A 26,033-nucleotide genomic window follows, 5' to 3' on the forward strand; every position below is an offset into this window, starting at 1 on the left:
TCAGGTAGAAGTATGGGAGCTGCATGCTATGGGGTTGGATGGGGCTTGCCCCTCATGCTGCCACCAGCTGCAGCCAGGAACTTGGGTGAGAGCTGCATGTTATGGGGCTGTGTGGGGCTGGCCCGATAAGATACCACCACATGCAACTTAGGGGACTTGGGTAGGACAGGAGCTGCACTATGGGGCGGGATGGTGCTGGGCCTGTTGGCTGCCACCACATGCAGCTCTGGGGACTTGCATTCCAGGGACTCTGAGGACTCACACATCCCACTCCCCTACCACACACCCACACACACACCGTCCTACAGCCCCCACCATACCCACACACACATCCACACCCCCCACATCCACATGTACACCCACCCCATCACACCTGCCACCCTTCCCCACACACACCTACACACCCCAGCCACCATACCCACACCCTCTACACGCCACCTCCTATGCCACCACACACATGTACCCACTCCCCAATCATCCCTTCCCCACATATACCCCCTTACCCTCCCACGCATACAGTGTACAAGAATAGGACTCTATTTTGAGCTATTATGCAATTGTTTATATATATACACTATGCAATCGCACACAGATCATGGCATTTTTTAAAAATAAAATTAAAATATGTTATAGTAGATGTTTTTTTTTTAGTATATAATTTGTTGTTCTTTTCTGGTTCTATGATGGCAACTCGCCTCCTCCCTCCCAAAAGTAGTACTTCCGGAGCAAGGGGAGGGACTTCAGTTGGCCAGGGATGGGGGTTGGGGCACCTGTCAACGGGCAGGGCTACCTTTGCAGCCCTCGACAGCTCACTAAAACTCATTAAGTGACCCTCCAGGCGAAATAATTGTCCATCCCTGTCTTAATCCTTCTCTGATATCTTAATCTTTGTAGCTAGATCAAAATGGTTGTCAGAATACTTATTTTAGTCTAAGGTGTGCATAGGAATATGTATGAATAGCTCTGGTTTTATATTTCAGTATTAGTTTAGTTAGCCTTAATATATATTCCTATATACTATAAACTGGAAAATACTTATGTATATGTAATGTAAATGATGTAAAATTCAGCACAACATTGGGTCTCATCTGATGAACACTTAGGTATGGGAATAACTTTGTCTGAGTTGAACCACTTGCCTAAATGTTTGTGTAGTTGAGGATTTGTACCATATAAAATTTCAGACGGTGTTGACATTAAACTTTTAAAATGACATACTGACATACGTGTACTTCTTCAGTTTTATGTTAAAGTATGCTTATAGCCGTGTTCGTTGTGCCTCATCATTAATCCATATTTAAAGAAAGGAAATTACTTTTTCTGTCCCATTTTGAGTGGTCCTTAAAATAGACTCTTTTCACTTGGATTTTGTGTGTCAATATCAACAGTTGCTATAATGTCCTTCCAGTAACAGTGAAGGAAAAAAAATACTGTTGTTTCTGAATACATTGCTTTTCCATGCTTTTAGAGACTGCCTTGTGGGGGATGGGTGGAGGGGGGAGGGCTGTTGGTGGTGGTTTTACATTAGAATGCAAAAACTTGACACTCTTATTTTTGCTGAAGACCTTTTTGGAGCACTGGAGAGTTACAGTAGAAGGGACATCATAATTTTCAGCCACGGCATGCTTATCTATACATGCACATTTACTGCGCAGTAAGCGAAATTACTGCACAGTATGGGCGCACATCTATATGTGCATGTCCATACTGCACAGTAAATATGGCGCCTTACACTGACTTGTGCGTAAATTTGATACCTGTGTCATGCAGGCATCAAATTTATACCCTATTAGGTACTGCAGAGTAAAGCACATGTAGATGCCTTACTGCACAATAACACTGTATGTGTGGACTGACGTAGGACTAACTTTAGTCTCATGTCACTCCACACGCAACGTTAATGTACTTTAACACCTGCAGGTGTAGGTGCCAGCATGGGTGACTGGTGCCTCCTGAGTTGGGGTAGGGGGGACACCTGCAGAAGCCGCAGGCCACGGGGACAGGGCTGGCGAGGACCCGCAGAAGCTGCTGGCAGCGTTTGTGGTGGGGGATGGCTCTGTGGGAGGCAGAGGGGTGGCATGTGCCCCCCCTACCATTGGCCTATGGGTGCTGGCCTATTCCTGCTTACTGTGCAGTAAATGTAAGCCAGCATAAATGCATGTGTAGAAACACTCAGCGAGTTTCAACTTTCCCAGCCTCAGCTTAGAGGGGAGTAAACATTGAGTCAGACTATTTAAAAGTCTGGGAGGAGTTTTTTTTCTGTTTAGATGGAGTTAAACAATATGGTCTGAGTCAACATCCTCTTTCCCTAGTTGAAGCATGGAGAAGTCACAGTTCATATTGTTATTTAGAATTTTAAGAAAATGGTCTTTTTGGAAAGTTGGAGGATAAGGGAAAACTTTGAAGCTGTTCTTGTTATAGCATAAAAGAGGAGTCAAACACGAGCAGTATTTTTTTTTCTTCTGCCATCAAATTTAAAACTAACTAGTGCTTGAGCCTATTGATTCCACCCCCACAGATTCAAAGCAGTCCAGTTAGAAATCATCTTCTCTCATCCTTGTCTGTCTCTATTCACTATTTTTTTCTTGTTTCTCTCTCATCCTTTTTTTATTCTATTTTTAGTCCAGAAAGGATCATACAACTTTATTCCTGTATATGTTTTATAGCTCTCATTATTGCTTTGTATGAGCTACCAGGTCCAAGCAAACACACTAGTTTTCTCTTGCTTTTTAAAGTTTTAGGGATACTAGATTTTATAATTAATGTTAGTAAGAGAAAACATTTTTGGATAAAGATTATTTATTTTTGAGTACCCTTTGTGGACCATTTTAATGGTATTGCTTCCTAACAGAATGTGTTTGCAGAGTACCCATATACAGTGATTCTGCTTAGTACAGAGGAAATCTCTGATGCATGTATGTCAGTGTACAAGTTTTTCTACAATAAAAAAGTAATATCATATGTTATTTTGTATTGTGTGAATTAGTAAGTGTGAGGGGGATGGGCAGCGAGGGAAAAAGCTTTATTTTCACCAAACTGCACTTTGATTATTTTGGTTGTTTCAGCATTCTACTAGTGTACCAATAATTACCATTTTTGTTACAGGCAAACTGAATGTAAGCTGGATCCACCTGCTGTTACGTATGCAACATATCGGGGTTCTGCACGGATTAGGCAGCTACTAAAGAACCAAGGAGAACAAATAAGGGAGAAAAGTACTGAGAGCAAAAATAATTTCACTGTGATTGAAAATGGAGAAATCCAGACTTCCATCCCTCAAAACTCACCATCCACCATAAAAACAGAAACTTCAGGCCATGTATTAAAAGAAAATCAAACTGATCATGCTGAAGACAGCAAAGATGATGGTAGAACAAACCCTTTTGTGGTTAAAATAGAACAGAAGAAAACTGGTGCTGTTAAGGATGTCTTGAGCAGCAGTGAACATGGAATAACTGCAACCAAGCTTGCCTGTCCCACTGAAATGGACCCCAGCAGGAATCACATTGGAGAATTAGATCCGTTAGTTTCCTTAAATTCTGCACCAGTTTCTGACGCACCCAGTGCTCATAAAACTCATTTGTTAGCTGAAGTGCTGTCATCCAGGAGTAACAGTGAGCTCCCAGCCAACACTAATTCCCTGACTGCAGACTCTGATAAAAAGACTTCTGCAAACAAATTAGTTGAAAAGGGAGAAATAACATTAGAAGAAATAAAAACTCAGTTTCAATTGGAAAATGAAACCATATTTAGCTTCAAAGGCAGAAATTCTTGTGATCAAATATTTAATAAAGAATCTAAGGAGATATTGCAAAATGTCTGTGAGCTTTCACCTAAACCAAAGAAAAAACCAATTGATAAAGAAGAAGGTGAATGTTCCTGTCATAATCAGATTGATAATCAGTCAAAGCCAAAATTGGATGAGCAGGTGTCTCATTCCAGTAGTACTATCTTTCAACACCAAGTGTTTAAGCATACAGAAAATGCAAATAAAGATAGCGGTCAGAAGATGTGTGCCATACAAACCGTTGTGGAAGTTGAAGGAGGGCAGAAAACCTCGCAATTTTTTCCTGCTAGTCTTGATTTACCTTTAAACCAACAGACGTCTACAGGAAAGTTATTGGAGGCTTTGCATGATGTACAATCAAACAGAGGTAATCGGTCTGCTTCAGGGCCATCTGATGAATGTGCTCAAGATTCAGACTTTGGCAGGGGGGACAGTATCGATGAGTTCAGTAATACCAAGATTCCAGTGCTAGCACAAAATGATCTCTCAGTGACTTTTGAGGGTAGCCCCAGGAATATAAACACAGAGAACACTTCCAAGCCTTCTTTTGAATCTCAGGTTTTTGAAACAACTAAAGTTCTGCCTGAATTTGCAGAGGTAAATATTGCTCAGAAATCTCCACCAGTCCTTGAATGTGAAAATGTGAAAGCTGATATGACACCTTTCTTAGAATCTGAAGATGGTAACTTTGGCAAGAACAACGCATCTACCCCTTCAGTTCTTGAAGCAGATGGCCATTCAATTAATGATTGTTCATCAAACTATGCATATGAAGATGAAACCATGACTAAAATAATCACTTTACAAGATTTTACCTCAAACATTTCCTCCCCTGATCTTGAATATGAAAAGAACAAGCCCCTTAGATATGCAGAGATGAGCCTCCCCCACCATGTACCTCCTGCTAGAATGGTTGATTGTACTATCCCTTCTCTTAAAATGGATGAAGTCACTCTTGGTAAAATAGCAGTTTCATCTGCAGAGTACAACATGACCAAGAGTGTTCCTCAGACCCATGAAACTAGAGAGAATAGAATAGATAATCTTGTTTCTGCTGATCCTAAAACTCTACGTTCTTGTACAACCAAGAGCTCTCCTGCTGCCTCTCAAGAAGACTACTTCAATAGGTTTTTTCCTCATGCTTCTAAATCTGCAGAGATCAGCTTTTTTCAGGGTTCTTATCCTGCCCTGGAGTCTGGACAAAGTACCTTGACCAGCCATTCTTCTCTCTTTGAAAACAGCAGTGTGAGGATGTCTGCTACATGTGAAAATAGTAATAAATCTAAGATGGTAGCTGCTATAGGTAATTGTACTGATGCCAGTCGGGGCACAATACCCTTTCCTGTCTCTAAATCTGAACATGTTGGAATTGCCACATTATCTGTTCTATCTGAAGGGGCTGCTGATTCTACATGTGCTTTTCCTGCTGCTAAGCCAGGAGGTAATTCACCTGAGTTGGTGTCATCTTTTTTAAAAAATGCACCTCCAGTTATTTCTGATGCTTCTGAAAGTGCAACAGTCAACACAACCAAGATTTCGCTTTGCTCTGAAGATATTAAGGCTAAGTCAACATTTCCCTTCCTGGAACCTGATGCCATTACAGGTAAACTTGACCCTTCTGTTCCTAAATCAGAAGATGTTTGCATTTCCAAGCCTGCTTTTCCTGTTCTGAAGTCTAAGGAAAATTTCACACTTCCTCCCACTACGTCTGAAACAACAGAAGTTTTGGGCAAGAATCATTTCCCCGTTATTAAGTCTGAAGGTATCAGTGGCAAGATTTCTTCTCAACGTGTGAAGTGTGGTGAGGCAGATAATGTTCTTCGTGCACAGAGGTTCAAAGATGCTTGGTCAACCGAGGCCCTAACATCAAGTAGCCCTCCTTTGGAATCTGTGGAAGTGGTTTCCTATGCAGAACGTGAAAAGGATGTGAACAAAACTGCTGTAAAGCATGGGGATCTTTACAATCCTCCTCCTTCTGTATCAAAGAACCTTACTAAAATGGATGATGAACCCTCTATTTCATGTACAGAATCGAACACTCTGAGTTCTGGAGGATTATTAAAAGATGCTGAATCTCAGGATGCTACCATTTTGTTTAAAAAAGCTGAGGAAATTGTTCACGCCATTTTGCACTTTGCCATAGAAGAAATAAGATCAAAACAAGCAGCTGGTGTTCACCAGGATTGTTTAACAAAGCTAGGCTTTCTAAAAGAACAGATAACTGGAAAGATACAATTGGAAGGCCAGGAAGGCCAGTCAGCAAAGCAATCATTAAGACATTTTAATGAGAGCTGTACACAAAGTTCATCTGCAGGGAAAGGCAAAGAAACAGTTGATGCAAGTACCCAAAATGAAAAGATACCGTTTAACCTCACTGATAAAATTAACCTACATAGTTCAATAGTACTAAAAGCAAAAGAAATAATTGATGAAGCTATACACTCAGCCAAACAAAAACTGATGTCAAATCAGTGTGAGAATGCTAAAAGTGGGAGCCTTCCTAAAAGTACTGTACTTCAGCCTAAGACTGAAATCTTACAATCTCTAAATACTGCTGTATATTTAGCAGAGAAAGCACAAGAAGTAATTGATGGTCCCGTGGGTTTAAATCAAACAGGCAAGGGAGTGACCCAAAATGTAACCAGGGACAGTGAAAAAGCAGGCTGCTATTCAGTTCCTTCATCTCTAGGCAATAAAGAAAATAGGAATGATGAGGCTATAGAAAGAGAAATGGTATCAAATCATGTCGTTTTATGTCAAAAAATTGGACTTCTGCCTTCCAATGACTTACCAAGGCTTGAATCTGACCTTGCAATAATTGATAAAGCTCAAAACATTAATACATTTTGTGACAGTAATCTTATGACAGAGACATATAACAAAACTTGCATTTGGACAATTAATGATATGTCAAAGGAGACTACACATGCATATAATAGAGATCCTGTGAAGACTGAAGAGAAATTGCTACTAATACAGTCAAAGGGCTTATGCAGTGATACAAGTATGTTCAAATGTACCTCAATACCAAACTTGAATTTTAATTCATCTCCCTTACTACATGATGGGGAGCACAGAGACAGCACGATGGGCAGGAGATCCAAAGATGAAGGTGGTCATTCAGTTCTGTCTGAAACTAGTGTAGGAAAATGCCTGCCTGAACCCTGTGGTGAAGAGGAGGCAGCTTCTGTATTTGCACAGGAAAAAATAAACATCAGGCATTCAAAAGTTGACAGTACAGCAGGAAAAATAGAAGAGGTAATTGAGATCCCACAAGATAAAAATAGATTAAATATACAATTTGCTGCATCTGAATCATCTGTAATTAAGGACATCGAAGGGAGAACTTTTATCAACTCAGACTTTGCCCTTGCAGACGACAGTCTGAAATTGCCCCTAAGGATGGATCAAGACATTCAGAGAGAGTGTGCGCTTCAAAAGATCCTGAATCATGACAGTGACAGTGAGGGAGCAACAAACTCCTTAGCCTTTACTGCACAAGAGGAACAACAGGAAAGCAGTTCTTCCTTTACTATATTGACTGAAGGTGCTCTTCAGAATAAAAACCAGTGTGATTCCACAGATGAAAAGCAAACTCACTTGCTCTCTCCTACTGATCTACCCTTGGATCATATTCAGCATCAGCTAATGTGTGAAACAGCCAAGACCAATAGTGAGCCTCTCTATGAAAAAGACAATAAATTAAACAATGCATTTGATAACTGTACTTCAGATACATTTGTGGCGGTGGAGGCTAAGCGATATAGAGTTTACCCCTTCTCCTTGTCTCCCATATATGAAGATGATAGCTCACAAGAAGACCTACTATCCACTGATGCTTCTCCTGGAGGACATTCTACTGGTGCCTCACAAGACGGTGCGTGCCACTCATCTGTATTGTCTCTCCTCCAGTCAGTTTCTGAGCGCTTAAAATATAGCGATCAGTTCAGTGAGGAGGAGGAGGAAGAAGAGGAGGAAGAATCTTCTGATGAAGAAAACATAACGGATGTTCAGAAAGAAGAATGCATTTTCAGTCAACAGATAGAGAATCCGAACACCTCAAATGACACAGAAAGATCTCCAATTTCCAAACCATTATTTTCTCTTTCAAAAGAGCCGCTTGACTCTGAGCAGCAGTCAGAGTCATTTCCAGACCCTTCTCCCCCCAGTCCAGTGGGTTCTACACAGTTTCTACAGCAGGTTGATGTTGATAATAAGCCTCACACTAGGAGTGTTTATTACCAATATTTCAAGACAGCCGGCAATTATCCATCTAATAAGGAAGTCAAATTTGGAAGTATCCTGCGGGAAACTTTGCTGCCTAAGGATCATTGGCGGCAACATAACAATTCACCAAAACTGGGAGCTTTTCCACAGGTAAGATGTCTCCTGTTGTTATATAATAGTAATTACCAAAATCATGAACCGAGATGTAATTACCATCTTTTTTAAAACCATAATGGTCTAATTTCATTTTTTTAAATTTTAGGGCATAACATATGCCTGTGAGTACCAACAATTAAGTTTTCTAATTGGAAGGTTAAAAAAAAAAAAACACTTTGTTTTAAGGTTTCAGCTCATAACCATAGAAGGGAACCCAAAGCTTCTAAAATTAAAACAGCAAATAAACAGAAAATGTTTTTAGTAGTAGCTGTATATTTGCTTTTCTTTTTAATTACATTTAAATGTGAAGATCGGGGGGCAAGGCTCAAAGAGTTCATGGAGGTGATGATCAGAATTGTCCATAGCTGAAAAAACTGCTGATTTCCTTCCCCACCCCCTGCCCCTTTTAAGGTTATTGGAACTTTTGTTCTTGGAAAATATAGTTGGTTGGTTAATGGGTCCTCCCATTCTTGTATAACAAAAACTTCTGTACATTCCCATTTAGTTGTTTCAATGAAATAGCCATCCTGTTTTAGTTTATTTATGGAGACATAAGGTGGGAAGTTTGAAGTATTTTGTAATATTTGGAAACAATGGAGGGTCTGGAAGGAAGTGTCACAACCCAAAGAAGAAATGTCCTTGCGTGATCAGTGTTTTTATTTCTAGTTAAGAGATACAGTTTTCTGGCCTTAACTAGAAGGCCAAAAAACTAGGACGTAGTTGTGGGGGAGGGGAAGTAGTTCTGTCTGGGTGCTGACTTCATGAAAACTTTCTTCAGCTAGCAGTTCTTTTTGGAGGACTGTTTGACCTACTGCAAGAAAATGCCAAAGCCAGCTTTGAATAATAATGAGGCAAGTATTGGTTGCCGTTACTAATTACAGTAGCGTGTTTTAAAGGAATAATTGGTTTAAAATACTGAGCCTGCACTTTGTACTCCTATTGTCATTTTTAATAGCTATTTTCCACCTCTTTTTAATTTCAGAACCTGATTGACAGGAAGAACCTCAAATGCAATCCAAGATCAGGAAAGGCAAGTATAACATTTTCACTGCATGAGCTATTATGGAACATGGACTGAATTACAATAAATGTTTCGGAGTGGTAAAAACTTTTATTGAAGGCACTGATGTTATATCACACCTGGCTGTGTCTAATGCAGTATATGCCTGTGCATCCTAAATATGATTTAGAGATGTAAAAAAAATAAAACCTAGTCTTTGGAAAACCTGCTTCATTTCTGTGTCTGACGCTATTAGTTTATTAGTTCAGTAGAGGAAAATGTGCTAGAATAGCGTATACAAAACTGCATACTCTAAAGCAAAAAATAGAAACTTGATGCATCCATCGAGGTGTTCCTCACTTATATGCATTGTACTTTGTTTCAGATGATTATTTATGATGTTCACGGGGACAAAAGTAAACGAGAGATTTATCGAGATGTACTAGATGCCACATCCTGGACACTCTCAGTGGGAGCATTGCTTAGAATTATTAGAGGATGGTAAGAAATTCTTATGTCTTATTTAAATAGCTTCTTCTTAAAGGAGAAATGTGTTGCCTTGTACCTCTGTCTGCTATTTGTGATATAAATGTAGTTTGCAAGATACCATCTACTCATTTGACAGTTACAGCAAAGTTTACAAGCAAAAAAAACCCTGTTAAACTTTTTTTTAGTACAACTATTTACTATGCAGGGAACTAGTTTAAAGAGAGAAAAGTTTCTCTTTTTTTGGAACCAAGGCTAAGTTCAGATATTTGTCTAGCGTGTAAAACCTAGCATGCTAATTTGGTATGTCACCATATCCAGTATTAGAAGTGTACATCTGCTAGAAGTGGTTTTTTCACAGTTTAATGTAATTAACAAAGAGCTGTTGAGAAACAAGCTGTAAGATGCATGCACTCAGCTGTTGTTTGAAATATGACTTTAAAAGGAGAATAGCATATTAGTGGGGTATGCCAGTATGTATAACCTAGACTGTATTAATCTTTCTATAATTCATTTGTAAAAGTTATAATTTACAATGAGATACTATGAAAAGCTGAGGCTGGGAACCCATTGATAGTTTTATAGAGCATAGAGTTTAATGGGAGGAGGAACAGACTTCTTAAAGTAAAGTCATCTTATCACTTATTTCCTGCAACTAATAAAGCTGCATGATAATATTCATACAATGAAAGATTAGTTTGTGCATTCTTTCCTGCATTTATTAGTTCTCAGTGTTATTAACTGTTGGGTGTTGGAGCATATTTTACCATTACCTTTTATCTCGATAAGTAGGACGCATGTTAATTTGTCATTCATTTTATCTGTAACCAGAAAAATACAGCATTTATCCTTTTCATTTGTTTTTGGCTGTCATATTTCTGCTTGTTGTTTTAGGGTTTTTAACCATCTTTTTTGCCCTATTTTTCTTTCTAAAACATACAAATAAGTTTTAGATAGACCTATACATTTGAGAAGAAATATCTGCTTTAAAGTACAACACTCCTATTTTTAACAAGAGGAATATGAATAGTTAGAGACAGTGCATAAGGGGACTGATACTTGGCTTCTTGAAAAGAGCTGTCCATGGAATTTTTTAAGTCTGAGTGTTTTATAGTTGTGGTTCTTTTAAGTATAATAGTTACAACTGTGTTAATGGCTTTGTTAATACAGCTGGATTTTATATGAGAAACCAAGATTTCAAGGCCAGAAATGTGTGCTGGAGGAAGGAGAACTGGTGTTGGATCGCATTTGGGATCTTTCTGGCATAAAACACCATCCTAGAAACCTTGCACTTGGTTCTATCAGACACGTAACAAAGGTATAGATTTTACTGATAAGTACAGAATATAAAATGTAAATGTAACAACAATAGTTTCCATCATTTTCTTAAAGAATGTACACCATGTATTTGTTGTATATTTCTTGTCTTATTCTCTTCAGATGAATGGTCAGACTATTCAGATTTGCTCCAAAGTTTCGACAGCTTCTCTGTACTTTTTTGAAACCTTCTGACTCCAGGCTTTTTCCTCTTCTATTTCTCAATCCGAGATACACTTTACTTTCTACTTTCCTCTAAATCCTTTCTTCTTTTTATCTTCCTTTTGAAAGTAATAAGCTTAGTCCATACTCTCTTCCTTGGCAACAGCCCTTAACCTACCTTAGTGAATCTTGTTCTTTATTAGACATTCAGTTTAATGCATGATTAATTTTAATGCATGAGTATGAATTCTGATTCTTGGTTATAAAAGTTCTCCTGTTTAGTCTTGGAACAGTCCGTAATTGGCTTACGGAATCAGCCTTATGGAACCTAGTATTTGAAGCTCCTGAATATACATACCAGATATTTTCTAAAAAATTATGCCCTACAACCTTCCCATATAACTTCTTTTCATAGTTACTGGAATACTCTATAACTCACAAATGAATATAAATGCAGCTGCCTTATAAGAATAAAATAGATAAGACGGGTAGGAAGCATGAGGGTGTGTGATATGTAGTCAAGTCAGTCACTTTTGAGTAGATGTAAACAAGGTTTCATATATAAAAATCAAATACAGGAAGAGAAATGTAGTTAGTAACTCTCAAAAAAATCCCTACCAATTTTGGCTAAGGCTGTCCTCCCAAGCTTGATTCTCTTTAGAATCTTCCTGCTGCAAGTCCTGTTCTGTTCCAGCCTATGTTTCCAAAGAAGAAGAACCCCAGAGAAAGGAGTTATATCTTGATTTGGAGTTAATTCACCTGCCAGTATGACCATTGTGAAGCAGTAATTGTTATTCCTAATCTTTATAAATAGTTCTGGTACCCAAATCAATGTTACATCCTAAGAACTGTCACCTCACTCCTGTTTCTTTTGCCTATGAGATGCAGAAGTAGTAAGTCTGTATAGTATGCTTATTCCAGTTATTCTGGTGAATAATAAGTTTCATGCCAGGCCATGTACAGATGTTCAGTTCCTACTGGGAGAATCGCTGTTCTGGAAGAAAACAAAAGTGTACAGACATTCACACTCTTTCTCTTGCACTAAAAAACCCAGGAGCAGCTGGTCCCAGGAGAGTTTCCCCTGGAAGAATGAACATTTGTACACTTTTTTTTCCCCCAGCTTAACTCCTCCCAGGGACCAGTAGGGGAAAAGATGACTCCTTCATAAGACCAGACTCACCCCAGTCTGGTGCAGGGGGAGGGGAGGGGCAGCTGGTCCAACCCCTTCCACAGACTGAGGGGAGAAGGGAAGAGAGAAGAGGAGTAACCTCCAGGTTCTCCTGGCCAGTTCCTCACAGTCTGGGGACTCTGGTGTGAGAAGGACACAGGGGGCTTTGTGGTGCTGCTCCATCCCCTCAGCTCTGAGGCACCAGGACCCAAGAAGAGGCAACAGTGCTACAAGCTCAAGCCTGCTTCTCACACTAGAGTCCCAAGAGTGGGAATCAGGCTGGGGTCTTTGCCTTGCTGCTTCCCTTTCCTCCCAGACCAGTGGATGGCAGGGGTAGCAGTTTAGAAGCTGGTGGGACTGGGGACCATGCTTAGAATGGTACTCCCCAGGATAGTGGGGCAAAGCACCCACCTATTCCACACACCAGAGTCCCAGGTATGTAACGCAGGCATGGGTTTTGTTGCAGGGCTCAGTCCACTTGGTTCCTAGTGCCCAGGAGCCCAGCAGAGAAATAAGCTCTTCTTCCTGCCTGCTTCTCACACCAAAGTCCCCAAAGTAAGAAGCCAGGGGAGGAGGTTGCCCCACTGTTCCCTCTGCTCCACTCCTTGATACCAATTGCAGAGTGGAGGAGCAGCCACTTCCTGCACCCCACAAAGATGCCAGACTGGGGTCCTTAGTTGAAGGAATAGGCAGGGGGGTTTACCTCATTTCTTTCCTCCCTTCCCAAACTGGTTCAGGAGGGGAAGGGAGTAGTGTCAGCTGTTCATCTTCCTGGAGCAGCTGTCACTATTCCCTGTCTCTTCTCCTGACTAGGCACTGCCTGGCTTGGAGCATGATCTGGGGCTTTATCCCAGTGCTCTGTCCACTCTGCTCCTAGACACTTGGAGTGAAGTGGAGGAGGAGATTCTTTGCCCATTCCCAGATCTCAGTCTGGGGGAAGGGTGTGAGTAGTCTTTCCCTCTTATCCCGCATCCCCCTGGAAAGAAGACAAGAAGGGCAGAGGACAGGGGTGGCTGCAGCTGAACATCTGGAAGCTACCTCTCCTAGAAAGATTTCTACCAGTGGAAATTTCTGAGTTTTTTCAGCTGGTAGAAATGAATGCCTGTTTATTGTCTCAGTTAATCTATACGTGATTCGTTACTAGGCCTGTGCGAAGTGGCCAGTATTTACTTTGGATTCGGTGATTCAGATCGCTGTCCCGAATCAGTTCGGCCGAATCTGATTCAGAGATTCAGCTGCTGCTGAATCAGCTGAATCTCTGAATCACTCAGGGCCCATCCCCTACCCGCCCTCAATGGCTGCCCGCCCAGTCCCAGGTCCTGGCTCTTTGGAAAAAAAAGCCCACACTCATCGGTTCCAGCCAGGCTGGAGGGTGATCCCCACTGCCCCCTGCTGCTCCATGTCACATGGGTAGCTCTGTCAGAAGCCCCACGGCGACTACAGCAGCCAGCGAAGCCAGGGTTTTTTGGGGTTTTTTTAAAGGGCCGGGAGCTGGGGCAGGCAGAGCAGCTATGGGTTAGGAGGCTTGTAACAGAGCCTTCTGCATGGCATGAGGCAGCAGGGATCACCCCCCCAACTTGCCTGGCAGCAATGGGTGAATCCGGGCTTTTTTTTAAACAACCGGGAGCTTGGGTGGGCAGGGTAGCCATATGGGGGACAGGCAAGGGTCGGGGGGCTCGCAAGGGCCAGGGGAACAGGCAGGGATGGGGCCTGGTGGGGTTCCCCCATGGTCCCCTCCTCCAGCTTCCCCTCCCCTGCCCCCTACTTATCATGGAGTCCAGGTCCCGCTCCCTGCTACAGCCAGTGGGGACTGCCTGAATTGCCAAAGCTCTCTGAATCGTTTCCGAATCCATTTGGAGAGCTTTGAATCAATTCAGACCTTCTAATTGGTCATCAGATTCAATTCGGATTTGGAGATTCGGCCGCCGAATCGGGCCGAATCTCCTCCGAATTGAATCGGCACCCGAAGCTTTGCACAGCTGTATTTATTTGCATACCAAACTTATTGTTGTTGTATATTGCTTCCTAGAATTTTCTAATCCTAGGTCTCTAGTTAGAAATAACTATTAAATCCATATATAATCTGGGAAGAGAAATAGTTTCCTTAGTAAATTTTTTGGGCTTCAAAGTCTCAATTTGGACTCAGAAAGGTTAGTGAAACACCTGCAAAATTTGAATATATCTGCATCCAGAAATCAAAAGGCCACTTTGTTTTCCATTAAGAATCAAGCCAATAAAGCTAAGTATAATGCATTCATTATTGTCCACTGAACAAGCAATGTTTACTAGATCTTGTGATTCGCAAAGAGTTGACATGCCTTTTGTTTAGCACAGCATTCTAGAAGTTCATGTGATAAGAGCCCTTTATTATGAATATGTTGTCAATTGTATTAAAATATGGAAGTGTTTTATTGAAATTGCTGTTTCTCAATTTCTTCTGGCTTGTAAGTCATTTTAAGACTGATTATATTTTTTTCACCAGTAAGACAGAAGTATAACATCTATTCACTGATTGTAAACAACTTCAGTCTGATTTAAAAATAAAAAAAAATGTTCAAAGGAAGTCAGCTGAGTATATGGCAAATGAGAATGTGGAACTTAATTCAGTTACCTAAAAAACCTGATGCTAAGTGGCAGTGTTATAAAACAGAATATAAACTACAATTACCAAAGGCTAATACTGAAGACAGCAATGAATTTACAGAAATTCAACACTAATAATAAAACAAAGATCTATGGCTTAACAATTACCTGCAAACACAGGGAACCAGACTCCAGCCTTGGAGCCCCCTTCCAGCTCTGTGTTCCTAGGATTGAAAGAGAATGAATGCATCTTGAGTATAAGACAGAAGGTAGGATAGAGATGCACATTATAAACTAAGTAAATCAGAGATGCATAAGCTTTTGTGAGCTGGAGCTCTCTCCATCAGATGCTCTGAATGGAGTAGAAGTATATAAAATGGAGAGAGTGATTTGGATACACAAGGCAGGCAGAGGAGGAAGGTGGAAGGGAGGAGTGGGGTTGGTGCTGGGACAGGTAAGCAAGCAAAGAACACATAGGAATAAAGGGGGGTCAGAAAACCTAATCCACTAACATGGCTAAGTACCTCTCTCTGCTTTTGGGCTTTGAGAAAAAACCTTTGGATAGGAAAGTCACTGGTAAGTTACGTCAGAATTGCTAGAAATGTTTAAACTTTAACAAGCCTTTTCTACCCGTCCATTGTCTAGCTCATTTTTGTGGACGATAGTTTAAAACACATGTTTTTAATTATTAACATTTTTACGTGCTAGTCCCCAAGTGCTTGGGCAATCACTTCTTGCTTAGCAGTCATGCTTGGCTAGAACAGCTCTCATCTCAGTCTTGATATTCATGCAGAACTGGCTAGGTGCACAGATTCCTTAGGGTACCTTTCCTGATTCAGAAGAAAAATCGTTTTTCAGCATGTGCTTAGGTACGTTCATCCATCATAATCTAATGGGGCAGCATTTAAGAGAGAGTTTATCAAATTACCTTTTTTAGGTATGCAGTTACTTGGCCAGATCTCTTGGAGGTGGTTTGTATGCGTGCCTATAGGCATGCAGCAAGGCTGCTCTGACACACTGTCATTACAGTGCGTCAGAGCAGACTTGATTAATGGGATGGTAATTACCATGCTCCACCATATTCCAGCATCACATGTATCAGTGTCTCTACGCTGAAAAATGGTGGCAGTTAAAGCACCTCCACTGTCATTTTTCAGCACAGGGATGCCTGATCCATATGATGCTCAAGGGGTTTTAAAGCCCTCCTTTTGCCTCCTCCACCCCCATTCCCAGAGTACATCTTTAAAAGCCCTATGAGATTTACAAGAAGAAAGGAAATTGACTCAGTGAATTGTGAAGTCATTCCTTAGATGGAAGGGCTGGCTTGCTCTTAATAGTTTGATATTTCTTTTAATTTTTAATGGCTATTTAATTTCAGGTTTTGTTTAATTGGTGTGTGACCTTAATTAGCATATTGTAAAACTGACTAAACAACTGGAGATAAGATGGTTCACTGCAAAAGGAAGCCAGATATTTACAAAGGAAGTTGTGGGAGGTGTACTTACTTACTTTTTTTTTTTTACAGGCAGCTGTTAGCATATTGAGAAACAGTCCAACAGTAGCGCTGTGTTCTGATTTTGGCTGAAAACTTCCCCATGAAGCAGAAATTCAGCTAACCCTGTGGTTAGCTCATTTCATTGTGGGTACAAATATAATGTATCCATGTGTGCTTAATTTGCAGAAACTTAAAGTAAAACCCAAAGGAGACTGGATTGTGCAACTAGTAAAACTGAGATCACTTGAATAAGAGTACATTTGGGTTCTACCCAGATATGTGAACATCAGCTCTTGCAGATGACTTTTCAGTAACCATGGGCTGAATGTTGTTCCTGCAGCTTCACCAACTTAGCCGGTCTTCTTAAATCCCAGGACTTCTCTTCTCACCAGGCATTTTCAGAAGGCTAGGGGCAGGTGGTTAATTCCACTATTCTTTGCCCAAAGGCTATCAGTTGCCCATTGAAAAGAACTGCTACTTGATACATCCATGGAGATGTCTTTGTCAGGGGTCTGGAATGGCCCCAGACTGACAATCAGCTGCTTGTCAGCCCCAGCCCAAGACTGGGGTGGAGAGCTGAAGGGTTTCACCTGCTGGGGACTTTAAACTGCATACCTGGCACTTCTGGCTGGACTGCTAGGCATGGGGGGTTCAGAGGCTTCCAAGAGTGGGCCTTAAGAGAATCCCCCACTGGGAGCTTTAAACCCCACATCTGGCAACTCTAGCTGGGCAGCTGTGTGGGAGATCAGAGTCTTACAGCTGAGAAAGCCAAAGAGGGGCTTTAAACCTTGCACCAGACACCCTGGCTAGAGCTGCTGGGTGTGGGGTTCTGACAGTTAACCAGCTGTTTGGCCCCAACTGGGACAGCTCTAAGTTTGAGACCAGAAGCTGTCTGGAAGGAGCTAACAATCAGCTGACTGTCTGCCCAGACAGCCCCAGATTACACCAACACCAGTTTGAGTCCCTGGGCCAGAGCCGGCAATCAGCTGATTGTTGAGCCTGATCCAACTTGCTGGTGCAGGAACAGCTCAGCTTTATGATTGCAGGCTACCTCTGCACTCACAAGTAGCAATGGTGCAATTGGGATCTAGTCTCCAATTCCAAAATCGCATGTCCTGCCACACCCGCATCAGAAGATGCAGTTGTTAGGATCAAGGATCAGATTCCACTGTGCCATTAAATGAAGTTGTGCCATGGGTTCCTAAGAGCTTAACTGAAGCAGGAGAAACTTACAGGTATCGGACAAAAGCTATCAGTAGCTTCAGATAGTCCCATTTACTGATACACAAGGACTCCTATACACATGCAGGGAGCCAGCTCCAACGCACTGGAAATCCAGTGTGTCAGAGCAGACTCAATTAATAGAGTCTGCTGGAGCACAGAAATAAACGTGCTGCAGCAGACTAGCATCATGTGTATTAACATCCAAAAAATGGTAACAGGGCGCTTTGAACTTGTTTGATGAGCTTTAGTTCAAAGCGTATGCCACCATTTTTCAGTGCAGAGGACGCTGGCACAGTTAGGACAGTTTTGAAGTGCCTGTTCTTTTAATGTCCCTTGATCCCTCTGACATGTTCTGAAGAAAACAGTGGCTTTTTGTATTAGTCCCCAAGTACCCCAAAGAATTTTTAATTCCCAGCAAGCCCCTGAGAAGCCTGGTAGCTCCAGGATGATGAGGGGAGAGAAGAAATGGCCTCCCAGACTACAGACAGACATGCACTTTTGTAGCTTTAGCGCTGTAGCGCTCAGAGGAGTGTACTTCACCCTCCCCTGACTGGAGGAATACAAAGTTACCCCAAAAACAATCACTCCAGCCACGGTGTGATAACATATTGTTCTTCTGCCCCCTGCAAGGGAGTCCATCAGCAAGTCCAATCAATGAAAACCTGCCCAGGAAAGGGGGACTACCAGAAAGGCTGTCGGTGACCAGCAGGCACCAGTCTTGCCTGCAAAAGCAGCTCACTCTCAGCTTTAGCTGGGGAGAGTGAGCAGAGCTGCAGCTTCCAGACCAGAGGCTGCAGCAAGAGTAGCCTGGCAGAAGTGGGAAAGCAGGCAGAACTGCAGCTCCCTGGTCTCCTCGGGCAGCAGCAGACTTTTTGACATCCATTTTGAGACCCACTGCTGCCTTGGGGCAAGCTGCTGCAGTGGGAGTTAACCTGCTAGTTTAGAGGAGTTCAGAGTGGGACCTCAGATTGGGATTAGCCTGCTGGTTACCATATTTTTGAGGATTTTATTTTAAAGACCTACTGAAGCCTCAGTAAATAATGTTGTCTTCTCAATATGAATGTTCAGGCTGAGCTAATTTTGCCAGGACACATATTTACCAATCTAAAGTCTCCATATATTACTAATATTAGCCATTGGCTCAGTACATGTGTATGGATTTACAAAGGAGTCAAGTCTATCATACACTAACACTTAGGTCTCAATTTTATCCTGCTCTGAGACTGGTGGAGTAGCTTCAGCTTCCTGGTATAAGCAGATAAGATAGTGCCCCAAGTTTATTATTTAATTTCTTTTAAAAAAACAGTTTTAAAATATAACTTATTGTTCAGCTATTTTTTATCACCTTTCCAAATGGACATTTAAATTGTTCTTGGCAAGGAACAGAGATTAGTTTGTAATGCTGCATGAGAGGAAAGGTTGGGCTCTGTTAAAATCACTATCCACTTGCAAGAGATGTTGAGTTTGAGCCACCCAGTCAGGCTGAAGAGCGAGTAGCAAAAAGAGTGGCTTTCACTACTGCTGCTTGTGTTTCACCCTCTTTGAGGAGAACTGTCTAATAATAGTCACATCTCATGAGCTCAGAAAAACCCACTTGAAAAAGAACTTGAAAATTTTGAAAAGAACAGAAAGTGGCATATAGACTGACTACAGGTTTCATACTGATAATTACTTCTTGCAGGTGAATTAAAATACCAGCTCATGTGATATTCTCTGTGTCTGAAGGTAAAAGTACATTTTTTTGCTGTGCATTTGTACTGTAACATTTGCCTAAAACCATTAGGGTATGTTAATAATTCTTTCTAGAATTCTAATGGTACAAACCACTAATATTCCAAACAAAAATGTATTGATGGGTTCCTCTACTTGAGTGCATCTCATTTAGGCAAAATTAATAACCATGGACTAATAAATATGATTTTATATGGATTAATTAATAAAATTAATGAATGTATAAACAGTGTATGAGTTACATAAGGAAAGCAGACAGGAGATTTTATTTCTTAAGGTCTTACGTAAAGACTTTAAGCCATCATTTCCTAATTACTTAGGAAGACTACAAGCAAGCAACCTGGGTTATGTTGCATTAAGAACTGATATAGAAACCGTGAGCCTAGGAAAATATTTTTTACTTATGGATCAATCACATGCCTGTACTCTTATGAACTACAAATGGGCCTTTTGTACCTGCTCATCAGTAAGTTTAAAGCCAGAGGCATGCATGGCATTCCTTTAGCAATTTTCTCTAAAGTAGCATTGTACTCTCAAATTTTCTACCATACCTTTTCTAGTTTTGCTCTTCTATCAGTAAAGGGGTAAGCCTTGTGATTTTTTGTTGTGGTTGAAAACAAATACTATGCATTGTTTCCTAGGTACAATAGAAAGGAAATGTGATTGTGAGAGAGAGCTGCTAATATAGTAAGTTACTGTACTGCGGGCCCCCTGGGAAAAGTGACATAGCATTGTGCTGAAGTAACTTCAACAAACTACTGACAGCTGAATAACTATCAAATAAGAACCTTATGAACGAGGCTGGCCCATCCTATACTGCAAAACCTGCAGCCACAGGGGACCCTGCAGCTAAGAGGCCCCCTGCATATGGGCAGCGAAAGTGGGGGGCTAATGGGGCTCAGCCCCCACAAACACAGGATAGCAGTAGGCATTGCCTTGGGGCAGCCCAGCTACAGGGTACTACAGCAGGGAGGGAGGGCCAGGCACACTGAGCTACCCTGGGCACTTGCAGCCAAGATCATAGCTGGCCCAGCTGCAGGCAGTTAAGTTTCTTTTAATCTGTTTTTTTTTTATTTCCATGGGCTTGGGGGAAGGGCAGATCAAGATCCCCACAGTGCAGGAGAGAGTGGGGTAGGGGAAGGGCGAATCAATCACCCCTGCCCCTGGCCCACTGCCTTCAGCACTGTGGGGATTGTCCCACAACCTGGCCCCCATTCACCATGACTGGGGCCCCAGCCTGGCTGGTTCGTGAGACAATCGGAGCCCGGCGGCTCCTCCAGAGGAGCAGTGCTGGGCAGCCGCAGTGCTGGGAGGGTATGTGCCCCTCCCCCCCCCAATCTCTGCACAGGCCACAGCTGCGACCTGGACTCAGCTTCTGCTCTGTGTCTTGGTGCCTTATCGCTGCCACTTTGAAACCAGTGGGTGCCACCAAGTGCCTCGCTGCCCAGCCTGCTCAGTGGCGGGATGCACATGGTGGCACAGCGAGGCACAGAGACACAGAGCAGAGGCTGAGCCCAGCTCACAGCTATGGCCTGCCCTCATCTATGGAAAGATCAGGGTGCCATGTGCCCTCCCCCACCTTGGCTGCCCAGCACTGTGCCTCTGGAGGAGCCACCAGGCTCGTCCTAGGGACAACGTGCGGTGGGGCAGGGCACATGCAGGTGTCCCAGGGGCTCCATCCCCTCCAGCCTGCCAGTGCAGCTGAGACTGGCCCCGTTCCAAGCCCCAGCTCTAGGCCCCCACAGCCAGTGCATGGCCAGGCCGGGGTGGGGATGTAGCCGGGCCAGATGCCGAGGCTGGGAGTCTGCTGGGGCCAGGACTCGTACTTTCTCTGGGTGTTTTAGACCTGGATTCTGGTACTGGGAGGCAAATGTCAAGTCCATAAAGTTCTCAAAGGATTTTTGGAAACTCTATCCGAGTGTATCCAGAAGGGTTGGCTGGGAGATGTCATCCATAGCTGGGCAGTGCAAACAAAGGAAGACCTATAGGGGTATATCTGGTCTCTTCTCGGTGGCAGAGGTTCTTGCACAAGATGGAGTGGCAAGGGAGGGAATGTACCCCCCCTACAGAGGCTGGGCTGACTGGTTTCCCAGCAGTGAAATTCAAGTTCCCTTTCAGGGACTAGTTGGACAGAATGCCCTACTTCCCCGCAGTAGAGGCAGAGACGTCCTGATCACTGGCACATCCTTTCTGCCTGGTTTGCTTAACCTGTGTAGACTCTACAGTTGGCAATATAAGTTTTCTGGGCCCCTGGGCAGTCCAGCAGACTCTTGCTGGCCAAGCAACCATGGATACAGAGGTCATTGAGGTAATCCAGGGTTGCTGGAGGCCGTCCAGAGTCATTGGGCCACTCATCTTTGATAGTCCCCCTGAGGCCCTGGCAAAAGTGGAAATGCTGCGTGGGCCATGTTTCACTCTGTGTCCCTGGCCAGGTGTCTAAATTCTGTGGCATAGTTGGACACAGGCTAGTGGCCCTGTTTCAGGGTCTGGGTCTGGAGGGCCCATTCATGCACCTGATTCATGTCCTTAAAGATCTTGGCCATTGCCCCAGTAAAGGCTTCAAGTTAATTGAGGAGAGAATTTGAGGCCTCCAAAAGTGGTGTGGCTCAGGCCAGGTCTCTCCAGTCAGGAGATGGATTCTCAGCACCACTCTGGTTGTCTGAGGTTTATGATCAGGGATGCAGCTTGCAGGCCTGGCGGCACTAATTTTTAAATCCCCAAAACTTACAGTGGTTACCTTCAAATTTTTGGTAGTGGAATCTTGGGTTTGGGCTTAGCAGGAGTGGCGGGCTGAACAGCTGGCGCCGGAAGGGGAATTTCTGAGCCTGCAGCACAGTGATCTGAGTCTGCAAATTCTGCAGTGCGGCCACCAGTGAAGGCACAAAAATCTAACCTAATGACCAGTTCATCCTTCAATGACCCTACCAAATGATTGGGTAGCAGAACAACCTGTCATGGTCCAGTAGACCAAGTGCCCTAGTTTGTAGAGCCAGTTGGGGAGCTGGAGGTTCCAGGGATAAGTCAGAAGCCACAAGTCAGGAGCCAAAATGCCAAACCGGGGTCAGGAGCCAAGAATCATAAACCTGCTTACCAAGTCTGAAGGATAATCCATAGGGTGAAGTCCAAGAGTAAGCTAAACCAGGGTCAGGAGTCGGGAAGCAGGTCTTCAAGAAAAATCCAAAGGCTGAAATCCAGGAGCAAGCTGAAGGAACTAGGGGAGCCAGAGATGCTGCTGGGACAGGAGTTGCTCAGAAACTGAAGACCAGTGTGTTGTGCAGCAATGTTCAGGAAGCATTTCTTAGGGAGGGAAGGGGCCGGTGGTCAGCTGGCCTTGATTAGTAGTAACTAGGTCAGTGCACTTAACCAAGGCTACAGGGCAGGAGCCTTACATTCTTTATGCCACTTCAATCCTTGTACACAGCCCTCTATTTTGCTGCACCGAGTAAAATAAATGTAGCAGTCCACACTAGGATGCTGGAGGACCTGGCCAAACAGTCACCCTATGTGTTACATGCCATATGTTTAAATTACAGCTCAGTACAGATGAACTGAAAAGATATCCTACATGGACACTGACAGACGCGGGGGCAGAAAAAGCATTTTACCAGAAGAAGCAGCACATTAGTTCGACCCAACTCTGTCTGTCTAGATTGGGCATTTCAGCCAGGGGTTTTGCTGCTTTTACCTAAAAGCTGATTCAATCGGCTATTAGATAAAAATGCCAAAAAGCCTCACTAAAGCGCTCAGTCTATACAGATGTTGGACGAGCCGGGTCAGACTAATGCAGTGTCCCTTCTGGGCATGCACTGGGTTCAACATGGGGGCACACAAAGTTCAAAGTAAGGCACCATTGGGGGGTGGGGGGGGCTTACATCTGTAAGCAGCCCATATTACAAGTAACATCTTTGTGGCTGGATTGCCATCTTTGAGGCTCATCAGGTGATAAATTAATTGAAAGTTTAGCATATTACAGTTAATTATATGATTAACATAATCACTAGATCACTGGCTTTCAACCTTTTTTCATTTGCAGACCCCTAAAATATTTTGCATGGAGGTGCATACCCCTCTAAATTGTAAGGGTGGGCATTCACGTACTTTTGATTGATCATAGTCATCTTTTGAAGATTCCTTAGACATAGTATGTGGACCCCCAGGGTTTCACGGACCACAGGTTGAAAGCCATTACAGTAGACAAATGTAACAGCTACCAGGGGCTGTAGTGTATTTGAAAACTGTGAGAACGCCACTGGTGATGCATTTTCCGTGTATTTTGAAATGAACATAATGAACAAAATCCATGCATCTTTTTTGGATAGAACCAATAGGATCATCAATCTCTTGTCCAGAAATGATAACCCCCATATTGATGTGTTCTGTAAAGGGGGGAAAAAGGCACTGAAGTGCCTACATAGTACTGAAAACATTTCTTTTGGTTTTACTTCTTTGCACTTTTTTGAAAAATATACTTTTTTAACATGATATAAAATTGATTTTGTACAGTTTGAAGCTGTAAGTCAAATGAATTGCAGAACTGAATTACCACATAAATTTCTGATTGATTGGGTTTTTATTTCAAGGAAGTATCTTCGTATCCCATTGAAATCAATAAGTTACTCGTAGCTACGTTAAGCATGTGCCTAAGTGCCTCTCCTAAAAAGAGATGAGTGTTAGCCCATGCCTATATTCTCTCCTGAACTGGGACACAAGTTTGCATGGAATATTAAGCCCTAGAATCTTTTTCTTCCTTTCGTTGATTATAATCAATACAAGAAACATGCTGAATTGCCACCTGTACAATTAACATTGTATTTTAGTGATCTAACATAATCTTATATGTACGTATTCATGTACACATTACAATTATGGAATTAACTAATTTATTCTGAGATTGAACTGACCTGCATAAGCACATATTTCACTCTTTATGGAAAAGTAGTAAAAAAGCATCACTGAATGCAAATGTACTATGCAAAACATTCAGCTATTTTAAAGTGAATTCACTTCAACATTGTTTTCATCATAACGTTGAATCTAGAAGCCAGGGGTCATAGAAGCCAGCTTGAGTTGGTAAATGCTATCACATATTTTAATATAAGTTTTTATTTGGGTTGAGATTTTCAAACATACTCTATGGAATTAAGTGCAGTGTTTCCACTGAAAGTCCACTCGGGTTGAAGACTCACGTGGACGCTATGAAAACTCTCTTAATACTCTATGAAAATCCCAGCTTGAATTCTAAATATTTGTACTATAGTGGAGAACCCAGGGCTAAGACAAAACTAGAAATAAACATAATAGCTATATTTCCAGCAGTGGTTGCTCACTTTCAAAATGTAGGTAACATTTACAGCCTGATTTGTTTCCACAGGACTGCAGCATTCCAGAGCTAGAGCTTTGCCCACATGCTGGCACAATGGGGCTTCCTATCTGCATTCAGAGTGCCGTTGCCAATTTAGAAGAACTGGATGTTGGGAGCACCTTTTGTATAGATGTCAAATCAGGAGTGTGAGTACTGCAGTTTTTCAATATGATGCTGCTGAAATGATAGTCCATAAAAGCTTGTTCTTAAGGAATAACATTTTAGTTTCTTGTTATAAGTAAGCTAATATAACATTAACAAAAGCTCCCTTGTGTATATTGTAGCCCAGTTTCGATTTCTGGAGCCTCACACTTTCAAAGGCAGTTTCCCTGTTTTTACCCAGGCAACCATTGTTGTAGCCCTTTCCTTCAATTTCTCTTTAAAAAGAGGAGGAATTGACATCTTGTTTGCTGAATGGTGGCCTTCTACCCAGCTTTCTACCCAGAATTGTTAAAACAGAGCTGTTCAACTTATTTGGGCCCACCAGCCAGAAGCAGCCCACAGGGCTTCTTGTATGCTAGACAACTCACCTCTGGTGGTGGTGTGGTAGCTTGTTGGCATGACTACTCTGGCCACTGCATTGGCATGGCTCTGCAACCCAGGAGATGCACACTACCACTGCTCTTCTCCCTCACCTTTGTCCCCTGGCATTAGCGCATTTAAATACTGAAAGATGACCAAAGATGCCTGTGGCAGGACAAAAAGGGAAGGGGAGCAAGTGTCAGTGGCATTTGCTGTCTGGGTTCCAGCCCCATACCAACATAGTGCCTCTGGCAGCTACCTGGGCCACAATATAACCTCTAGCAGGCTGCATGTACCCTGTGGGCCACCACTTGGACATCTCTGCGTTAAAATCTAACAGTCAATTAATTCCAGAAAATGCATATTACATCATCTAAGCATTCCTGAAGCTCCAGCTATCACCTGATTTACTGGGTGATTAGGCAGAAAAACAAGGCAATACGATCTCAATCCATTTGGTTGATCTCAATCTATATGACCTCAGCAGTCCAGCACTTTCTGCATTGAGCAGAAGAATATGTTTGGGTAAATATATAGAACTTCCAAGTTTGGCATTTTGGGAATTACTTCCCTCTTTTCTTCTTTTTCATATCATAAAAGCATAGAATCAGTGAGTTGGAAGGGAGCTAGACGGATCATCAAGTCCGACCCCCTGCCATGGGCAGGAAGGAGCACTGGGGGTGGCAGGGGTCATAAGACCCCAGCCAGGTGCCTATCCAGTCTCCTTTTGAAGATCTCCAGGGAAGGTGAGAGCATCACCTCTCTGGGAAGCCTATTCCAGGCTCTGGCCACCCTTACTGTGAAGTAGTTCTT

General features: G+C 42.5%; 1 protein-coding gene across 1 annotated transcript in view; it reads left to right on the plus strand.

Annotated features, from left to right (window-relative positions):
- CRYBG3 (crystallin beta-gamma domain containing 3) overlaps positions 1 to 26,033 on the plus strand; it is a 119,927-nt gene that overhangs the window by 30,588 nt on the left and 63,306 nt on the right. The window contains exons 4-8 of the mRNA XM_019557096.1: positions 3,106 to 8,164; positions 9,153 to 9,200; positions 9,556 to 9,671; positions 10,827 to 10,974; positions 24,708 to 24,844. Of these exons, the coding sequence (XP_019412641.1) occupies positions 3,106 to 8,164; positions 9,153 to 9,200; positions 9,556 to 9,671; positions 10,827 to 10,974; positions 24,708 to 24,844 (5,508 nt within the window). The remainder of the gene's footprint in view (positions 1 to 3,105; positions 8,165 to 9,152; positions 9,201 to 9,555; positions 9,672 to 10,826; positions 10,975 to 24,707; positions 24,845 to 26,033) is intronic.

The sequence above is a fragment of the Crocodylus porosus genome, unplaced genomic scaffold (genome assembly GCF_001723895.1).
Source record: "Crocodylus porosus isolate Cpor-Errol unplaced genomic scaffold, CroPor_comp1, whole genome shotgun sequence".
Taxonomy (NCBI): domain Eukaryota; kingdom Metazoa; phylum Chordata; order Crocodylia; family Crocodylidae; genus Crocodylus; species Crocodylus porosus.